This window comes from Pezoporus occidentalis, unplaced genomic scaffold (assembly GCF_034315485.1).
Source record: "Pezoporus occidentalis ecotype Australia unplaced genomic scaffold, CSIRO_AGI_Poc_V1 ctg362, whole genome shotgun sequence".
Taxonomy (NCBI): domain Eukaryota; kingdom Metazoa; phylum Chordata; class Aves; order Psittaciformes; family Psittacidae; genus Pezoporus; species Pezoporus occidentalis.
In genome coordinates, this window is record NW_026915614.1 from 233,595 (window position 1) to 254,255 (window position 20,661).

The window sequence follows — 20,661 nt, forward strand, 5'->3', positions numbered from 1 at the left end:
CATCCACGGAACGTAAAAGCAAAAAGGTTTGGTGATAACTGCGACAGTATCTGCCCAGGGGTCTTGGGAAGAGGAAAGGGAAGGGATGTGGTTCTTGTTTTAAGACCCCAGTGAGTGTTGCCGCACTGTGTGCTTAGGAGCAGTCAGTGTGTGTCCGTGTGACTCTGAGTGATGGACTGAGCTTCATAGAGGTGACCTGAAAGAATTCAGAAGGTTCAAAGCCAGGAGATGGTAAAATCCTGGTCTGAGGCACTCTGGGGAGAAGATGCTCGAGCCCAGAATCGGTGAACCCATGGTACTGAGGCAGTGGGCTGTGGCCACAGCGTACAGATGGTCCATGCTCGTCCTAGTGAATAAGCAGAGATTTCTCCTGTGACCTTGAACTACTTGGTTTCTCTCTGACCTATTCCTACTACAGGTTTTCTCAGCTCATCTGTCATCCCTTTAGAGCAGTGGCATAGGGAGCTAACGTGGAAACCCTGAGCTGTACAGGACCGTGCACCCTAAATAAAGCAGCAAGAGCTGCCGATGGTACCGGGTCTTCTTCTGGTGCCTTACAAACCCTGAGGTCTCCTCCCCTTTGTCCCCTGGCAGCACGAGGACGGACCAACCTCGAACTCCGAGAGAAGTTCATCTTGCCGGAGGGGGCCTCCCAGGGAATGACGCCGTTCCGATCGCGAGGCCGAAGGTCAAAACCATCCTCCCGAGCCGCCTCCCCGACACGATCCAGTTCCAGTGCCAGCCAGAGCAACCACAGCTGTGCTTCCATGCCATCCTCTCCCGCCACCCCGGCCAGCGGAGCCAAGGTGGGTCCACATGTGAAGCCTTCCTCTTCCCTCTCCTCTAGAAACCTTCAAACCCAGCAGCGTGAGGAGCTGCATGGAGGAGGAAGAGGAAGGTTGGGGCCTGGGGGCTCGGTGGTTACTGTGGTTTCTAGAAGATGTTCATGGTGTCTGCAGCAGGATGGAGGGTGGGATGGTGCAGGACAGGTTCTCAGCCCAAGCTGGGCGCTCTTGGCTCTGCAGGATGGTCCCCGGCATCACTGTGCAGCTGAAGGCTCCTGGTCCCCAGGGCTGAGCTACAGCCATGGTGCTTGGCTGGCAAGCAGGAAGAAGCCATCACCCGTGGTCTCTCTGTTCCCACCACATCATCCACCCATGCATGCTGTATTTCATCATCTCTTTGGGTTTTTCCCCTTTAATTTATGTATTCCCGTTTGGTTCTCATTTCATTTTAGTGCTGTTTTCCCCCATTCCAGGTACTTCTCCATTCCTTTATTTTTTTCCCTTCCACTCATCCCCGCCTCTCCCCCCTCTCCTTGGATTTTCCATTTCACAGACTCCACATCACTTCTCTCGATGTTATGACAAACCCTGGTTGATAAACAGTAAAGCGAGCACCCCTCTGAGGGGATTCGATTATTCCGACTTCCAGCTCCCAAGTGCCGAGGTAGAGTATGGTCTGCAGCCCCCAGGACAGGCCGGCGTGCTGCTCCCATGGAGAACCCCTGCTCCCCTGCCTGTTTTAATGCTTTCCTTGTGGTAGAGCAGCGCTTGTTGGCACCGCTACCGCGCGGACTGTGAACAGTTCTCATGGGTTTCTAACTCGGATCAAATCCAACGTCACCCTTAGGATAAAGCACAGCGGTTGGTGATTCCCACTTACAGGCTTTCGAGCCACGAGAGGCACATTGATCCCCTTGTGCTTTGAAAATTCATCATTATTAATGCTTTTAAGCATTATGATTGTAGCAGGGCAATCAGAAAGCCAAAGGGTTCGGCTTCCAACAGCTGAAATGCAGCGGCCGAGTTGAGACCTGAGAACCAGCCACAGCGCATGCCCAGCGCCACGCTGCTGCGTGCTTACCCAGTGCTTGTGTTCGGCACCGTGTTGAAGCACACGTATGCTGTGCTCCCAGGAGGAGGAATTCGGTTTGAGGCTTTGGGCTCCTTCCCCTGGCCTTGTGTTTCGGGGGTGAGGAACACCGGGCTTGCTCCCAGGGATTCACCGAGCGGTGATGACTGCGCCTCGCTCCGCGGTGCTTTCACGCAGGAAAAGGAATCCTTTGAAATCATCAGTCAGGCACATCCCTGATTTCCCTACATTGCCTGCTTGCTGCCTGTTGTAAGCTAGGATCCAGGATGAGAATTGGAGTCTCTGGTGATGATAATGGTACCGGTGAAATCACGTGTTAATGGGTTTTAATCCGCAGGGAGCTCACTGCAGCTGCCCCTCTCCCACCACCTGCTGCAGCTCCAGTTTCATGGCATTTCAAGGTTTCCAGGTTGCCCAGAAATCACAGGGGATGAAGGGGAAGCTCTCCAGCTGTGCTTTAGGCTCATTGGGAAATGCCCTCTGCTATTTATGTACATCTATCCAGGAATGCCCCTGGGCTGGAGCAAGGTGCTGCTCCAAGCCCCGGGACACCGCAGGCAGCCGCTTCCCTGTGGCACTGCCCCAAACCTGGAGCTTTGCTTGGTGTAGAGAAACTGGAGCTGCCCTTTCCAGCCAGACCCAGGTGCCCTTGTCCTGCCGGCACCTTCCCCTTTGCTTCCTTCCGCAGCAGCGGGAGCAGAGCTGCCTGTTTGCTGCTTTCCCACCTGCGTTTGCAACATCTTAAAGGTCAGGGAAAAAAAAGCACCGTTTCAGGATGTGGCCGAAGTGGATCCGCTGTGGTTTGTGTCCCTTGTCCATTGTTGGTGCCTCACCAGAGTTGTCTGCCCTTGGAGGGTGCACAGACCTGCCCAGGGCACTGGGGCAGCATCCTTCCACCTTGCAGCATCATGCAGCATCTCTGCAATGGGATGTGTTTCTTAAGACACTGCCTTACATTTGACCTTTCTAAACACTCTTGAGCTGCTTAGGTGCTAAAATACCCATTTTTGCAAGATTTCACATTCTCTTTGTGGAGCTTTTGAGCCCAGATGATGCCGTCCTCCCCCGGGTGGATTGCAGCTTTGCTTTTGTTATTTTTCCAACAAAAAGCTGTGCCTTAGCCTGCAGCTCCAAATTTTCAGGATCCAGGCTTTTCTCCTTTGCACTAAGTACTGCTGAAACGAGAGCTCGTGTTCTCCTTGACCATTAAGATGGGTGTTCATTAAGTGTTGAGTTCTTCTTGCCGAGGTGCTGCCCTCGGCCGTGCCCATGGCCCAAGTGCCATCTAAGAGATGTTGTGTGTGTGCTGCCTCCCAAGGTGACCCCCTCTGCGGGCAGCAAGCTGAAGCGACCCACCTTCCACTCCAGCCGCACCTCCCTGGCTGGGGACACCAGTAACAGCTCCTCACCCATCTCCGCAGGTGCCAAAACCAGTTGGGCAGGTAAGTTGGGTGCAAAGGCTGCAGAGCTCCTGCTGCTGCTGTTCCTATGTGCTTGCTAGGATTGGCAGAGAAGATATTTCACGTTTAGGGAGCCGGCAGTGAGCTGGGGAGGCTGATGCCCACCACTGTGTCCCTGCCTGGGAGAGGAGATCATAGGATCCTAGAATCCCAGGTCGGAAGGGACCTCAAGGATCATCTGGTCCAACCTTTCTAGGCGCAGCATGACCTAGACTACATTTCCAGCACCCTCCCCAGCTGAACCTTAATAGTGCCCAGTGTTGGGATGTCACCATGCCCATGGGGAGATTATTCCAGAGGCTGGTTGTTCTCAATGGGAAAAGTTTTCCTCTTGTGTCCAACCAGAATCTCCCCAGTAACTTGTCCATCTCCCTGTATCGTTCTCATGGAACCCGTTGTCAAAAGGGAGTCTCTGTCCTCTTTGTAGCCACCCTTTAAATCCTGGAACATGGTGATGGGCTCTCCCCTGAGTCTCTCTTCTCCAGGCTGAACAGACCCAGCTCTCTCAGCCTTTCCTACATGGCTTTCCAGCCCTTGGACCATCCTTGTAACCCTTCTCTAGACCCTCTCCAGCCCATTGGCATCATTGTACAGCAAGGATCAAAACCAAACACATTGCACAGATGTTCTGGTGTCCTCAACATAAGAGCTGTTGGAGCAAGGCCAGAGGAGGCCACGAGGATGCTCAAGGGCTCTGGAGCACCTCCTGTATGAAGACAGGCTGAGAAAGTTGGGGCTGTTCAGCCTGGAGAAGAGAAGCTGCGTGGAGACCTCAGAGCAGCTTCCAGTGTCTGAAGGGGGCTACAAGGATGCTGGGGAGGGGCTCTTCATCAGGGACTGTAGGGATAGGACAAGGGGTGATGGGTTCAGAAACAGGGGAAGTTCAGGCTGGAGACAAGGCAGAAGTTCTCTGCTGTGAGGGTGCTGAGGTGCTGGCACAGGGTGCCCAGAGAAGTGATAAATGCTTCATCCCTGGCAGTGTTCAAGGCCAGGTTAGCTGGGGCTGGCAGCAACCTGCTCCAGCGGACGGGGGTTGGAACTGGACGAGATCCTTTCCAACCCAAACCGTTCCATGGTTCTGTGCTGCAGCAGTTTGACAGCTGCTCCCTTAAATCTTGGGAATGAATCAGTGCTGATGTTGAACCCGGTGTTTCAGGGGTGCTGGGTGGGATGGGGACGGGGATGGGATGGGGATGGGGACGGGGATGGGATGGGGATGCGATGGGGATGGGGACGGGGATGGGGACGACTCCTCCTCACGGCTGTGCCCTTGCAGACCCCAAGAGGACAGCGAGCCGCCCCACCAGCCGTGCCGGGAGCCGCACTGGGAGCCGGGCCAGCAGCCGGCGCGGGAGCGACGCCTCCGACTTGGACGTGCTGGAGACGCAGTCGGCGTGCTCGGACACCTCGGAGAGCAGCGCGGCCGGCGGGCAGGGCGGATCGCGCCGCGCCGCCGCCAAGCCCTCCAAAATCCCCACCATGTCCAAGAAAAGCACCACTGCCACCCCGAAAACGCCGGGCCCCAAGAGATAATACTGTACCGCAGCCCTGCCGGGGCACAGGCAGAGAGAAAACCCGACCCGTGTCCAGTTTTTAACCCTGCTCCGTACATTGGATGTATATTTATTCTAAATGGGAGAAACTATATTGTTAAAAGTGTAAAAGAAAGTTGTGTTATGAAGCTGCCTTATTTTGGGGGGGGGTGTTTTTTTTTTGTTGGTTTTTTGGGTTTTTTTTTCCTTTTTTTTTTTTTGTAAGTTACTATTTTCATGTGAATATTTATGTAGATAAAAACTTGCCTCTCGGCGCTCCCTGGTGGGGGGGGGGGGGGCTGAAAACCTGAAATGTGGGAGAGAAAGAGGGGGGAGGGGAGGGGGAAAAAAAGGAAAAGAAAAAGAAAAAAAAATGGAAAAAAAAAAAAAAAGGAAGCAAAACAAAGGTCAAGATGTGAAAGTGTAAAGAAAACCGAGCCTATAAATAGGATTTCTGCGCGGTGCAGGGTGCGAACCTGCTTTATCTTTTAGGATTGTTTCCTAAATGCATCTTTATAAACCTAACTTGCTGTCTCAGCAAGGTAAATTATATTTAAAAGCAAAGACCTGAATCCTGCAGTGTCCAAGGAACTCTCTTTTTTGTAACTCACAGATACCTCAACCGCAGACACGTGAGGTGAGGGGACGGGGGGCTTCTGTTTCCATTCTCTTTTACAGCTGAGGTGGTTTTAGCTGAAGGAAGCGGGGTTTGACCTGACACAGTTTGCACATGCGGCAGCCTCAGAACACAGTCCCGGCTGCTTCGCTTGTAAAGAGCAAAGGAGTAAATGGGGGGGGTTTGGGGAGGGATTCACGCTGGAGCTGCCCAGTGAAGAGCACGGGGTAGGGCTGTGGGTCTGGACCGCTCAGACGCATCCCTGCGCGGTGGCGGGTCCTACACGTGAGAGGGTTCTCCTGGTTCCATGGGGCTGACCCACGGTGTTCACTGTTTTACCTGCATCTCTTTGGGGGTTGTTCTTGTTTTTCCTATTTATTATTGAACCGGTCATTCCACTTCCAACCAGGCTGAGATGGATGCGACCTCTGCTCCTAGGAGAAATCTGGACTTACACGCACAGTTGCTTGTCCTTGAAACGAGTCTCACCAGCACACTTGCTATGAGCCCTGTCTCGCTTTTGTATGCTCCTTTTTCTTTGTAATCCAATCCAACTGACCAAGTGACCAGGAGACGGGCCGGGGCAGGGGCTCTCCGAGCTCCTCTATTTATTAACCACTGTTCCTCTCCGGCTCCGACCGTGTTGCTGTGTGATTCTCTCAATTGGTTTAAATTGAGGCAAAACTGAAGCTCTACCAATGAATTGTTTAAAAACCAGACACATTTTTGTATTAAAATTGCTTGCGGTAATAAACGATCTTGCCTCCTACTTTATTCCACAGTGTTGGATTTGTGAGTGTGAGAGCTGGAGCTGCTCATCCCTTGCAGGGACGCGATGGCTGAGCCCACCGTGGGGGCCTGCACGAGGGTTTCCTTGCAGGACAGAGCCAGGAAGCCCAAAATTCAAAGGCCCAGGTGGGTGAGTGCTTGCTGGTGTGGGTGCACACTGGGGATGGAGGGTGCTTGTTGGAGTGGGTGTTTGCCAATGAGAGTGTCTGGTGAGGTGCGTGTGTGGTGTGGTGGGAGCTTGGTGAGGTCGGTGTCTCTGGAAGTGGGTGCGCAAGGGTCAGGACCTGTTTTGGGATGGGTGCTGCTGAAGGGGGTGTCTGAAGATGGATGCAGTGGTTGGGTGCCCATGGTTTGTGTGCCCGTGAGTTTGAGTATCCATAGGGGTGAATGACCATGGTTTGAGTGTCAGTGATGGTGGATGCCCATGGGTTTGGGTGCCTATGAGGGTGGGCATCTGTTGGTATCGGTGCTCATATGTATGGGTGCTCATGGGTTTGATTGCCCATGGAGCTGAGCATCCGTGTGGAACAATGCCGATGGTTTGTGTGTCAGTGAGAGTGGCTGCCCATGGGTCTGGGTGCCCACTAGGGTAAGCATCCATATAGGGATGGGTGCCCATGATTTTTGGGTGCCCATGGAAACAAGCATCCACAGGGGTGAGTGCCCATGGGTTTGGCTGCCCACAGGGGTGAGCATCCTTAGGAATGGGTGCCCATGAATTTGGGTGCCCACGGAAGCAAGCATCACTAGGGATATGTGCTGTTTGTTCTGGGTGCCCACAGGGGTGAGCATCCTTAGGGATGGGTGCCCATGAGTTTGGGTGCCCACAGGGGCAAGCATTGCTAGGGATATGTGCTGTTTGCTCTGGGTGCCCACAGGGGTGAGCATCCTTAGGGATGGGTGCCCATGAGTTTGGGTGCCCACAGGGGCAAGCATTGCTAGGGATATGTGCTGTTTGCTCTGGGTGCCCACAGGGGTGTGCATCCTTAGGGGTGGGTGCCTCATGGGTTTGGGTGCCCACAGGGGCAAGCATCGCTAGGGGTATGTGCTGTTTGCTCTGGGTGCCCACAGGGGTGAGCATCCTTAGGGGTGGGTGCCCATGCGTTTGGGTGCCCACAGGGATCAGCATCCTTAGGAACGGGTGCCCATGAGTTTGGGTGCCCACAGGGGTGAGCATCGCTAGGGGTATGTGCTGTTTGCTCTGGGTGCCCACAGGGGTGAGCATCCTTAGGGATGGGTGCCCATGGGTTTGGTTGGGTGCCCGTGGGTTTGGTTGGGTGCCCGTGGGTTTGGGTGCCTCTGAGTTTGAGCATCCTCAGGGGTGGCTGCCCACGGGTTCCGTGCCCAGCGCAGCTCCCCGGGGCCTCGGGCGGGGAGGGCCGGGGCGTCCCGGAGCCGGGTCCGGGGCGGTGCCGCCGGAGGGACCGTCCCTTTCCCTCGCCCCGCCGGGGCGGGCCGGGACCGTGCCCGTGCCCGGGGCAGCACCGCACCGGGTTGGGGGGGGTGGGGGGGGCCGGCCCGGTGGCGCGATGGGGCCGGGGCTCGGGGCGGCGGGCAGGGGTCCGCTGCGGGCGCTGTGGCTGCTCTGCGCCGTGGCCGCGCTCTGCCAGCTGGGCAGCGGCAGCGTCCTCCGCCGCCGGCTCCACGCCGCCGGTTTCCTGCAGCGGCGGCTGAGCGGCGGCGAGCGGCGGGACGTGCAGCGGGAGATCCTGGCCGTGCTGGGGCTGCCGGGCCGGCCCCGGCCGCGGAACCCCCCCTCTGCCCGCGGCCCCGCCGCCGCCGCGCCGCTCTTCATGCTCGACCTGTACCACGCCGTGGCCGGCGAGGAGGAGGCGGAGGAGGAGGAGGAGGAGGCGGCGGTGTCGCGGCCGGTGCTCACCGGGCTCAGCACCCAGAGCCCCCCGCCCGGCAGCGTCGTCAGCCGCGCCGACACCGTCGTCAGCCTCGTCAACGTGGGTGAGCGGCTCCGGGAGCACCGGGGGGAGCCGGGGGAGGGGGGGGGGACAGCGGAGTGCGGGAAGGATCCAAGCGGCTTCGCTGGGGCCGGCGTGCACCGGAGGGACCGGAGCCTGCGGAGGCACCGGGATGCTCGGGGGGGACCGGGGCGCACGGACGGAGCCGGTGGGGGGACCAGGGCAGATCAGAGCCCGCGGACAGGACCGGAGCCTGCCGGGGGCAGGACCCCGGGCGGAGGCACCGGAAAGTACAGGGAGGTACCGGGAGCAGCGCACAGCGGGACGGGGCGCACGGGGCGGCGGCGGCACCGTCGGGGCTGGGCACGGCACGGAGCTCTCCAGCCCGGGCTGATCCGAGCCCGACCCAGACCCCGCGGAGCAAACCTCGGCCTCCGGCTGCGGGAGGGGACCGAGGCTGGCGACCCGACGGCTCCGAGCATCCCCCGGTGTGGCGGTGCCTCCCCAGGGCATCCCCGTTCAGCAACGGGGCTTTTGCAAGGAGCTGAGCTTAATAACGCGCTGTGAGGGGCGCGGTGGGCGCGGGGTGCACCCCGGGGTGCTGGGAGAGGGCACCACGGTCCCTGGCCCCATCTCAGTGGGCTCACATGAACCGGTTGCAGGCGCGCAGGTGGGACAGCAGCGGCATGAAGTCAGTTACCCGCGGTGGGACATTGAAGCAGGGCTCAAAGTAAAATCCTTAAGGATGCTGATTATTGCTGGAACCTCATCCAGCTGGATAGTGGGCAACGTCAGGCTCCAGAGACCCTCCAATTTCCAACCAGCATCAGCAGGGATGTGAGTGCTGGCACATGAGGGGTCCTCTCGTAAGGGTAGGCACCTGGGTGATCCAACCCCAGCAGGATGCTCAGGCCAGGCATTTGGATACAGATCCTTTCACTGCCTCTGTTTGCTTCTTTAAGGGGTGTTTGGGTGTCCCTGAGCAGGCCAAGCACGATGAGGCTTCTGGGGAGCATCTGTGCAAAGGCTGAGGGACAAGAAGCAGGGCAGGGGGTGTCAGTAAGCCAGTGTCCCGGGCTCAGGGATGCCTCCCTGAAGCAAAGCTGGATTTGGCTCCTGCACCATGGTGTGCCAAAGGGTTTGCAAGGGGAAAGTGCCTTCTCCAGCACCCCCGAGGACCACACAGGTCCCCTTTGCTCCTCAGCACCTCTCGAGGCCCACAGGCAGTGCTCTGAGCATGGGGAGAAATCCTCCAGGAGATTCCAGGAGCTCAGCATCCCAGGGAAGCTGAGACCGAGGGAGGCAGACACCAGGGCATCAAATCCCAGCTCCCCTCAGCCTCAGGACAACACAGAAACACCAGGTTTGATGACAACCAGGGTGGGATGCTGAGGGGGATGCTGGGGAGCAGTGGTGCCTGGCACAGGGGTGCTGGCGCCGCTCCCTTTCCTGGTGCTCCTGGAGCAGCCGGGAGAGTTGGGGAACACAATTCCAGCCTTCAATTTGAATGGCTTTGATTTCTGCGGCTTTGTCAGTCCCTTCATGTTAATTAAATTAATGTCTGTGGGAGAAGGCTAGCTCTCGTTTGCATGCATAATTTGCTGCACAATTACCCTGATGGGACATGCAAATGGGGTAAGTCGCTGCTCCATTGGGCACTTGGACCTCTTTGCTCCCAGCTACCCCGCAGAGGGCTGTGTGAGCCGGGCCGGAGCACGGCTCCCAACGGCACACCTTGTTCCTGGGAAGGGGAGATGACAAACCTCCCCGGAGCACAAACAGGTCCCGGTTGGGGCAGGCAGAGCTCCCCGACTGCCTGCTGGGGGCATTCCGGGTGACAGGCACCCTCGGATGGGTTTGGTGATGGTGGAGTGTACAATCACAGCCTGGTTTGGGTTGGAAGGGACCTTAAAGCTCATCCAGTCCCAACCCCTGCCACGGGCAGGGACCCCTTCCACTAGAGCAGCTTGCTCCAAGACCCTGTGTCCAACCTGGCCTTGAACACTGCCAGGGATGGGGCAGCCACAACAGCCTGGCCCATCCTTCTTGATACAAAGAAAAACCCCTCCAAGCCTGACCTGTGCTATTCCTGGGTGCTGACTGGAGGCTGGGTTGTGTTTTTAGGCCTAGGGTAAGGATGGGCTTTTTGATTCCTCCTTGGCTGAGCCACCAGCCGTGAGTCACGATTCCATGCAGGGTGTAATCATGGAGCAGGGGGTTGTAATGGGAAGATGAGGAGGTGGCTCACAGTGTGCCGGAGTCCCCCATCAGCACCATGACACACGTCCCCTCCTTCCCTTACCTTGCCCTCGGTGGCTCTTTGTAGGGCTGGGGGATGGAACGGGGGCTCAAGCTGCCCCACGGCCCCATGCAACTGGGCCCTGTGTCCTGCAGCTCCTGCTCTTCATCTCAGGAGTATGGAGGAAGCGCTCAGGATAACTCCTGGCTCTCTCCCTGCTTCGGAAAGCTTATTTTTTCCTGCTTGCAAGCAAAGGATAGCATCTTCCTTGCATCTTCTTTTAAACCTATTTTGGGACCCAGGGCACTTGATGTGGTTGAATATCCTGGCATTTCCTTTTAATTTAGTGTCTGAAATGATCATGGGGACCACTGGGAGCAGCCAGGACCAGTAATTACGACTGATGCGCAGTTTATAGCAACAGAGCAAGTTCACAATGAGAAAGTGCAGCTCAAAATAACCTGGGGAGCGGGATGAAGGGCAGGCGGCCCCATCACCCATCACCCCACCTCTGGGAAGAGATCAGGAGTGGGCTGGCATACACCAGAGCCAGAGCTGGGCACCCCTTGCCATGGTCCCATGGCCATTTATATATGCCTCTCTTCTGTTTCTCTCCCAGCGGTGGGGTGGTGGGAGCCCGCAGCAGAGGCGTTGGCATTCAGCTCTGGGGAAAGACTCAGCAGCTCTTAGGGGCGAGATGGGAAATGCCACAGGAGGGGGCAAGGAGAGCGAAGAGCTTGGGCTGGGTGTTTTTAGTGCGTCTCATCCGCAATCCGGATCATCCGCCCACGGCTAATTGAGGGTTGCGGAGCCGCTGAGTCAACCACCGCCAATCGATGGCCGCTGCCCAGGCAGGACCGGCTCCGGGCTGGGGAAGGGGGGGCCCTTTCCCGCACACCCCAGCACCAGCACCGCTGAGCACCCACTTTTCCACCTGGGCAAAGGGTGCTGGGTGAGTTGGGGATGCGCCGGGTGCTGCCCCGCTGCAGGGCTGTGCTTGTGTAGGTGTTTATGGTCCGGCCAGAAAACACGGTGATGTGAAACCCACTCCAACCTGCTGGTCATCACCTAGGGTGGCTGGTGGCTGTTTGCTGTTTGCAGTTTGATGTTTGCTGTCTGTCCGTGCCCATCACCCTCATCTGCTGCACTAACCCCGTATCAGTGCACGAGAGGATGTTTCCCCCTTGGTCCTGCCCTTCCAAAGGGCTCCTGCACCACAAAAGGGCAGAGGAAGCAGGGATTCCTCTGAGTCTTATCCCAAATTCTAGGCAGCTTGCTGCTCAGGCCAGCTCATTTGGTTCATTAAGGTGCACAACTAACTCCTTTAGTATTCCCCCTTCCTGGCCAGGTGTCCCTGAGCTTCCCACCCCTCCAGCTCCCCCATCAATGCCTTTGTCCCTGGACGCCTCCATCACATAGATGGGGATGTTTCATATTGGTTTGTGTTGGAAGGGACCTTAAAGCTGCTCCAGCTCCAACCCCTGCCACGGGCAGGGACTCCTTCCACTAGAGCAGCTTGCTCCAAGCCCCTGTGTCCAACCTGGTCTTGAACACGGCCAAGGATGGGGCAGCCACAGCTTCTCAGGACATAACAGAGAACTTTCCTTCTTTAGCAAAGGTTTTCACTGTTCTCCGGTGCCAAAGCCCACCCTGTTTCTGTGTTTCTGGGTCCCTGTGACCTTCTTGGCCATAATTCCCCCCTGCCTTTCCCTGGATGCAAGGCTCACCAGCATGGTGCAGTGATTTCATCTGGTTGAGTCTTGCTTGATGCCAGGGCTCAATGGGGTGACCCAAGAAATACTCAAGGGGACCCCACTCTGTACCCGGCTGTCCCTTGGATGTCCTGCTGTGGGTTAACAGGGAGGAAATGGAGGTGATGCCTCTGGTTGTGTTTTGGTGGGATCCAAGAGTTTTGCAAGAGCCATGAGGCACCAGCGGGCTCAGGAGCATCTCTAATGGCCCAGGAGCATTAAAGCACCAGCGATGGGTTGGTGGAAGAAATGGGAAAGCAGGAAAGAGCCCAAGGGGCTGCAGCAGGGCCGGGGGACTGATGTGACCCCCCCCGAGGGGTGCATGGGCTGGAGCTGGCTCCCCAGCATCCTCCTGCCCGCAGCCGGAGCCTCCCGCAGCAGGAAGCGCTCTCCACATCCTCCCAGGCTTTTTTTATCCATGACTTGTGGTGAGGCTGGAGCTGGAGGGAACGTGGGGCTTTAAACAGGGAAAAACCGAGAAGAAAAGGGAAAAAAACATGAAGAGGGAAAAATAAAAGACCTGAGGATGCATAACCAGAAACTCAGCGCTCGGTTTGGGGCGACGTGCTGCTCCCCCGCATAGAAACCAGCAGCTTTATGGTGTGCTCCGTTTGGAATGGTTTTACTGCCTGGAATGGGTTAAAACAATGCGTTTTAAGCGCACACTTTTCTTTCTTTGAGTTTTTGTTTTAGTTTTCAAAGGAAGCACCTGGGCAGAGCTCTGCTGCTGCTGCTGATCCCGGGAAGAAGCTCTTCCCTGTGAGGGTGCTGAGGCGCTGGCACAGGGTGCCCAGAGAAGCTGTGGCTGCCCCATCCCTGGCAGTGTTCAAGGCCAGGTTGGACACAGGGGCTTGGAGCAAGCTGCTCCAGTGGAAGGTGTCCCTGCCCGTGGCAGGGGTTGGAGCTGGAGGAGCTTTAAGGTCCCTTCAATCCAACCAGGCTGGGATTCTGGGATATTTTGAGGTTTTGGATATATTTTTCACCCTTTGGAGACTTGCGAAGGGCTGCAGCCCCCAAACCACAGCACAAGGGGCAGCTTCTCTGTGCTCCCACTATAACCAAGCCTTTGTGCATTTCAGTATTTTATTTTATTTTATTTTATTTTATTTTATTTTATTTCCTTTCATTTCTTTTATTTATTTTATTTCTTTTTTGTTTAATTTCATTTTTGATTTGTTATTTCTTTTTTCTTGTTTTGTTTTATTTCATTTCACATCGTTCATTCATACAAAAGAAATAGGGCTGGGAGGCTGGTGGGTTTACAGCAAAATAAATTTGGGGGGATGTGTGCAGAAAGAGGGACAGGTTGCACCAAGATTGATGGAACTGGGTGATCCTTACGGTCCCTTCCAACCCAACCTATGAGGATTAAAACCCTTGGGAGGGGAGCGCTGGGCAGGTGCAGGCAGTGGGCGAAGAGCCTGGGGCCAGCGGGGTTTGTCCCCACGTGGGTTGTGGGGATGCTGCAGGCTCTGACCTGCGGCACACGGAGGTCCCATCCTGACCCCTTGGCTCCGCAGTGGAGCAGGACCGGGACATCTTCTCGCCGAAGCCGTACTGGAAGGAGTTCAGGTTCGACCTGACCCAGGTGCCCGCGGGCGAGTCGGTGACAGCCGCCGAGTTCCGCATCTACAAGGCACGAGGAGTGAGCCGGCACGGCAACAGCACCCTGCACGTCAGCGTGTACGAGGTCGCGGCCGAGCACTCCAACAGGTGACGGGATGGTGGGGATGGGAGCGGGAATGGGTGGGGGTAGGATGGGGGTGGGAATGAAGAGGGTGGGGATGGAGATGAGGATGGGAATGGGGATGAGGATGGGGATTGAAATGAGAATGGGAATGTGGATAAGGATGAAGAGGATGAGAAAGGAGATGAGGATGGGGATTGAGATGAGAATGGGAATGCGGATAAGAACAAAGACGATGAGAATGGGGATGAAGAGGATGGGGATGAGGGTGGGAATGGAGATGAGGGTGGGGATTGAGATGAGAATGGGGATGAGGATGAGGATAGGGATTGAGATGAGAATGGGAATGTGGATAAGGATAAAGAGGATGAGAATGGGGTTGAAGAGGATGGGGATGGAGATGGGAATGGAGATGAAGATGGGGATTGAGATGAGAATGGGAATGCGGATAGGAATGAAGAGGATGAGAATGGGGATGAAGAGGATGGGGATGGAGATGGGAATGGAGATGAGGATGGGGATTGAAATGAGAATGGGAATGCAGATAGGAATGAAGAGGATGAGAATGGGGATGAAGAGGATGGGAATGGAGATGAGGAATGGGATTGAGATGAGAATGGGAATGCGGATAAGAACGAAGACGATGAGAATGGGGATGAAGAGGATGGGGATGAGGATGGGAATGGAGATGAGGGTGGGGATTGAGATGAGAATGGGAATGGGGATGAGGATGGGGATTGAGATGAGAATGGGAATGCGGATAAGAATGAAGAGGATGAGAATGGGGATGAAGAGGATGGGGATGGAGATGGGAATGGAGATGAGGATGGGGATTGAGATGAGAATGGGAATGTGGATAGGAATGAAGAGGATGAGAATGAGGATGAAAACAATGTAGACAAAGATGGGAATGGAGATGAGGAAGGGGATTGAGATGAGAATGGGAACGTGGATAGGAATGAAGAGGATGAGAATGGGGATGAAGAGAATGGAGATGAGGATGGGAATGGAGATGAGGATGGGGATAAGGGTGGGAATGGGAATGAAGCTGCTGGGTATGAGAATGGAAATGGAGATGAGGATGGGAAGGGGGAATAAGAATAAAGATGGTGAGGAAGGAAACATGGATGGGGCCTTGCCCCAGCCCCAGGTTTTCCCCTTCCCATCACCATACCAGCAGCACAGAAGCTGCACCGTTCCCACACTTTCCCAGCAGGCAACGCCACATCCCGGTTTAGCAGCTGGGGCTGGGAAGATGCCTTTCCAGGGTGTCACCACCATGCCGGGCAGAGCCGGAGGCGCTGGGAGCTTTCCTCCTGACCTGCTACACCGGGACCTGTACGGACACGGGCACCGGGAGCCACTGCCATGAACTGTTGTGGTGCTGGTGCCCTTTGGGTGCTGTTTACTCATCTACTCCTGTTCCCTCCCATTCCTGCAGGGAGTCTGACCTGTTCCTGCTGGACGCGCAGGACCTGCATGCTGGGACCGAGGGCTGGCTGGTGTTTGATGTCACGGCCGCCAGCAACCACTGGTTAGTGGATCAGAAATACAACCTGGGGCTGCGGCTCTATGTGGAGACGGACGATGGTGAGTGTGCCTGCGCACCGACAGCATGGGGGGGGTAGATCCCAGGACCTGGAGCCTTCTCTGCTGCCCTCCTGGTGCCGCTCAGGCCGTGGTGGAGCTCATCTGGATGCAGTCAGAGATTTCCAGATGTGATGGAGAAGCCGGCACCAGGAGCAGGCAGGGCCTGATGGCAGAGCCTCCCAAAGGCTTCATGCTAATGGGGTTCCCTGTGTGGACTTTAATAACCCCATTAGCGCTTAATGAATGTCTTACCTGGAGGTATCCTCCTGTGTGTGCGGGAGGATTAACCCTCCTGTGACCACAGCTTCACATCTGCTCCAAAGATGCCTTTTGCAGGTGCACAGGCACACAAAGGGCATCACCTCTCACAGATGATGGGGGAAATCACCCATGGGATGTAAATGCCTCATCAATCCCCTTCCCTCCAAGCTTTCCTCCCCAGTGACAAAGGGGAGAATCAGTCAGTTGGGTCGCACTTGGTTTTAATCCTTGAATTGCTCTATTATGACCATTGCATGGGGAATATGAGGCTGTAACATACATCATACACCCCTTGGGCAACGGCAGCAGAGCAGGAGGGTCCAGCCTCTTGGGATGCCCAAACCGCAGCTCTCTGCTGCATATTTCCTGCATTCTTTCCTCTTTGGCATCCCTGGCAGTGTTCAAGGCCAGGTTGGACACAGGGGCTTGGAGCAAGCTGCTCGAGTGGAAGGGGTCCCTGCCTGTGGCAGGGGTTGGAGCTGGAGGAGCTTCCAGGTCCCTTCCAACCCAAACCAGGCTGTGGTTCCGAGAGCAAACCCCTGCGTGGTGCTGTCCCCGCAGGGCACAGCGTGGACCCGGGCTCTGCGGGGCTGCTGGGGCGCCGGGGGCCCCGTTCCAAGCAGCCCTTCATGGTGACGTTCTTCCGCGCCAGCCCCGGCCCCGCACGCGTCCCACGCGCGGCCAAAGCCCCGCGGCGACGGCAGCACAAGAAGAGCAACGACCTCCCGCACCCCAACAAGCTGCCGGGGATCTTCGGTAAGAGATCTGTGGGGACAGAAAGGGTTTTCCCTATGGAAAACACTGCCGTGACCAAGAGACCTTCTGTTAGCAGCTTGCCCCGTCATTTTGCCCCAGGAGAAGCAGAGGTCTGGTTTTTTAGGGTTGGGGTTGTTTGCAGTGGGTCTGGGGTTGATGCCCTCGAGGAAATGAGGTTTTGGGGGAGTTTCGGGATACCTGAACGTTGGACTTTTTGCATCGCTCCTCTTGGCTTTGAAGCTGCCCTGGGAGGGCATCACCCCAGGAGGGTGTCCCAGCCCCAAGGAAGCTGCTCAGGCAGGAGGAGAATGGGAAGCCCCAGCCCTCCCAAACCCCATTTACCTTGGAAAACCCTCAAGGGTTTCCTCCATGGAGAGCAGAGCTGGGATTTCGCCCTTCCCAGGCTGAGTCCCAATGGTCCCAGTGTTGGAGCATTAAATTTCTGGCCAGTCTGAAGCTTCTTTTCCCTTTATGCAACCACAGGGGCTCCTCTTTTGTTCTTCTGGACTAGGATCATGGGGACTGCTCTATCGCACCCTTGAGCGGGGTGGCTGCAGGGGAGGGTGGGATGCAGGATGCGGGTACCAGGGGGCTGATGCTGCCTGTCCCCTTCTCCCACAGATGATGTCCATGCTGCGGATGGGCGGCAGGTCTGCCGGCGCCACGAGCTCTATGTCAGCTTCCAGGACCTCGGCTGGCTGGTACTTGTCTATGGGGAGAAGTCAACACCAAACCCCATGCTGCTGCCCATGGCCAGCAGCAGAGCGGGGCAGCCCCATCCGGGAGCTGGGAAAGCAAACGGGAATCGCCACAACCCCAAACGCCACCGGTGCCCCATGGTTCAGTGGGAAAACCAAACTGAACCCTTGCTGCTGGCACAGCCACCCGGGGAGGAGCCCATGGGGGTGGTTTGGCAGGAGGGGATGGATGAAAGGGCACAGAAAGGGTGAAGCCCGTGGCTGAGAGAGCTGGGGCTGTTCAGCCTGGAGAAGAGAAGGCTGCGTGGAGACCTCAGAGCAGCTTCCAGTGTCTGAAGGGGGCCTATAGGGATGCTGGGGAGGGACTCTTCATTAGGGACAGTAGTGATAGGATGAAGGGTGATGGGTTCAAACTGAAACAGGGGAAGTTTAGATTGGATCTAAGGAAGAAGTTCTTCCCTGTGAGGGTGGTGAGGCACTGGAATGGGTTGCCCAGGGAAGCTGTGAATGCTCCATCCCTGGCAGTGCTCAAGGCCAGCTTGGACAGAGCCTTGGGTGCCATAGTTTAGTGTGAGGTGTCCCTGCCCATGGCAGGGGGGTTGGAACTGGCTGATCTTAAGGTCCTTTCCAACCCAAACTGTTCTATGGTTCCATGATAACCAGGGAAAACCCTTTGTATGTTGCAGGACTGGGTGATCGCTCCGCAGGGGTACTCAGCCTACTACTGCGAGGGGGAATGCGCCTTCCCCCTGGACTCCTGCATGAACGCCACCAACCATGCCATCCTGCAGTCCCTGGTCAGTGCAAGCCACTGGGGTGAACACAGAGGGAGTGGTTGGAGGCCAATGGGTCCTAATGGAGAGCTGGATTTGGGGCAGGGAATGGGGCTAGGCTGGAGCGTGCAGCTCAGCTGCACCTCCCAGTAAAGCATCTGGATGGGCTGGCACCTGCTGTGGGCTCAGCACAAGGGGCCATAAAGGCAAACACGGAGAGAGCAGCATGAGTGCACACCGGGTCAGCAGCTCTGCCCATTGACCCGAGCCCTAGGGGCCTAACAAGGGGATGCTGTAGTGCTGGTGCTCCTCCACCTCTTGATTTTGTGACTGACACGATCCCGCTGGGGGTTAGCAGCAGCAGGCAGGGTAAAAGCAGGTGCTTTCTGCTGGGATAACAGCAACGTCCCGTTGGAGCAGGCTCTGGGATGAGCCCCGGTGCTCACAGGAGCCCCCAGTTCCTCCCCATCACCAAGGGCATCGTGTCTCCAGCATCCTCCTCACCAGCCACATGAGGGTTTCATCCCGGTCCCCAGGGAGCACCTCTGCGGCTCAGCGCCCAAACCTCGGGCTCAGCAGATTCCAAGCGGGAAGGCTTCAACGCCCCGTTTTTCCCAAACCCATCCCGCATCCCAGCCAGTGCTTTTTAATGTCTGGAATTTCCTGCCCTGTGAGTGCTGCATTTCCCAATGGCAGAGGCCACACCAGCTCCGGGGTAATTACAGGGAGCGCCAAGGCCTCGCATGAGACTTTGAAGGCGGGTTTAATCCTCGCGCTAATGAAGCTGCTGGGGCTGGGTGCGATGCTGCAGCACGGGGAGGGGGCCCCAGCACCCACCCAGCACCTCCGAACCCAACGCTCTTCCCAAACCAGAGCCGTTCGGGCAGGATGTGACTCACCTGGCACCCGGATCCAGCCCTTCTGGGAAGCACTGGGGCACAGGAGCGGTGCCAGCCCCAGCCCGTGCTGCAAATAGCAGCGTTGGGCAGGAAAATCCCGGACTTCCGAGCCGGGAGAGCGAAATGAGTCGCACATGGTGGGTGAAGGCAGGGGCCAGCAGCCTGCAGTGGATGCCTGGGATAACGGGTGTCCTGAGCCGGGCATGAAGGAGCGGTCAGAGAGGTGCAATGGGTTCAATGCGGGGCAGCGCTGAGCCCTGATGGAGAATCCCTATTGCAGCAGCAAAGCACACAGGGAAGCTTGGCACAGCCCTCATTGATTTTTAGCCATTTATTGACGTTTATTTATAGGGAGAAAAGAGCCCAGAAACGCCAGGTTCCTGCAGGGGCTGCCTGGCCCTTGCAGTGCCCCGAGCCCTGATCCAACACAAACTGCAGCGAGGGCTGCCCAAGGCTCAGGGTAAATATTTTTGCAGGAAGCTGGAAATAATCTCCCCATTCACGCAGGCTTTTCATGCAGTTAAGAGCTGGTTCCATGCTTTCCTCCTGCCCGGATCACTGAAGGGCTCCATCTATCCTTTAGGTCCACCTGATGAAGCCCGAGGCCGTGCCCAAGGCGTGCTGTGCGCCCACGAAGCTCAGCGCCACCTCTGTCCTCTACTACGACAGCAACAACAACGTCATCCTCAAGAAGCACCGGAACATGGTGGTGAAGTCGTGCGGCTGCCACTGACGGCCGCGTCCCGTGCCCACCGGAGCAACGCGACACCGGGGATGTGGGATCCCATGGGCTGCATCCTAGCAACGCCCGTTCAGAATAATGAGTAATAAAAATAACCCCCTCCCACCCCTTCCTAGAAGTGGATGTAAATAATATAGAGCTCTTATTCTCTTACTGCACTTCATGGGACACATCCATATAGAGGAAAGGGAGGATTTGTGACTGGTTATGTGTGCGCTGGTTCTGGCTGATGTGTTTTCCCCTCGCTGCAGTCTCTGATGGAGGCAGTTGGGGCTCAGGGGTAATGAGGACAAGGTTGCTGTGGGATGGAGCTGAGTCTTGTCCCGTCCATCCACCTTGGCCCCTAAATGAAAACAGCAGCAGGCAGGAGCCGGCTGCTTCCCCTGCTCCCCCTGCTCCTGTTTACTTCAGGTTCATAAACCTGAAGGGGGGAGAAACGAAACTCAGAATGCACCTTGAGCTACAACACTGCTATAAAATCAACACCTCGTCTGGAAAGCAAACAGGGAGTTCCCCTTGCTCTGCGTGCTTTGAGAAATGCCACAGCACAGCAGCGCTCTGTTCAGGGCGTGCGGTTTCGCAACGAAAACACACTCAGCGTTGCCTAAAAGGGTCGCTGTTTGCCCACACCCAGCCCTGCCAAGCTGGTGGGATGCAGGTTTGGGGCCAGGCAGCGTCGCCCCGGATGGGAGCGTGGCTGCGCTCACCCCTGGCCGCGTCCCGGGGGCTCGCAGTGGGGCTGGGACCGCAGCTTCCCCGCGCTGTTTGCACGGTTCTCCCTTATTTGCTCTGCTTTTAAAAGGAAAGGGCCTGGCCTCGCAGCTCGGGTACCCAGGGAACCTTGTGTCACTGAACAAACATCCTGGCCTAGCCACAGGCAAAGATCCCCACAAACCCACCAGCATCAGGTCTGCCCCGTGCCGGTGCCCTGCTTCCCGAGGAAAGGTCCCACTTCTTGGGGAAGAATTGATCTGCTGACTGCATTCCACCTGAAATCCAGCTCAGGACGTGATCCTGGCTCTGTGCAGCAAGAGAAGGGCCAGGGCTTCCAGTGATTCCCGCATGGAGCAAGGGCTCCCC

General features: G+C 56.7%; 2 protein-coding genes across 17 annotated transcripts in view; both read left to right on the forward strand.

Moving 5' to 3' along the window:
- The window catches only part of MACF1 (microtubule actin crosslinking factor 1), a 135,521-nt gene extending 129,264 nt beyond the window's left edge, over positions 1-6,257 (forward strand). For 12 of the 16 annotated variants that reach the window (XM_062630963.1, XM_062630968.1, XM_062630965.1 and 9 more), the window contains 4 exons: positions 595-806; positions 1,339-1,449; positions 3,194-3,317; positions 4,612-6,257. In XM_062630963.1, the coding sequence (XP_062486947.1) occupies positions 595-806; positions 1,339-1,449; positions 3,194-3,317; positions 4,612-4,868 (704 nt within the window). In that variant the 3' untranslated portion in view covers positions 4,869-6,257. The remainder of the gene's footprint in view (positions 1-594; positions 807-1,338; positions 1,450-3,193; positions 3,318-4,611) is intronic. The other 4 variants (XM_062630970.1, XM_062630959.1, XM_062630960.1 and 1 more) reach the window with 1 other exon arrangement.
- Positions 6,258-7,801: 1,544 nt separating this feature from the next.
- LOC134169969 (bone morphogenetic protein 8B-like) lies at positions 7,802-19,755 on the forward strand. The gene is made up of 7 exons (XM_062630975.1): positions 7,802-8,228; positions 13,696-13,888; positions 15,304-15,452; positions 16,275-16,469; positions 17,091-17,170; positions 17,854-17,964; positions 19,423-19,755. Exons 1-7 carry the CDS (start codon positions 7,802-7,804, stop codon positions 19,570-19,572), a joined length of 1,305 nt encoding a protein of 434 aa, XP_062486959.1. The 3' UTR covers positions 19,573-19,755.
- Positions 19,756-20,661: the final 906 nt, after the last annotated feature.

Coding starts and splice junctions, on each gene's coding strand:
- LOC134169969 (XM_062630975.1), top strand. CDS start 7,802: ATGGGGCCGGGGCTCGGGGCGGCGGGCAGGGGTCCGCTGCGGGCGCTG. Junction 16,470..17,090: donor CAAGCTGCCGGGGATCTTCG/GTAAGAGATCTG, acceptor CTTCTCCCACAG/ATGATGTCCATGCTGCGGAT. Junction 17,965..19,422: donor ATGCCATCCTGCAGTCCCTG/GTCAGTGCAAGC, acceptor TCTATCCTTTAG/GTCCACCTGATGAAGCCCGA.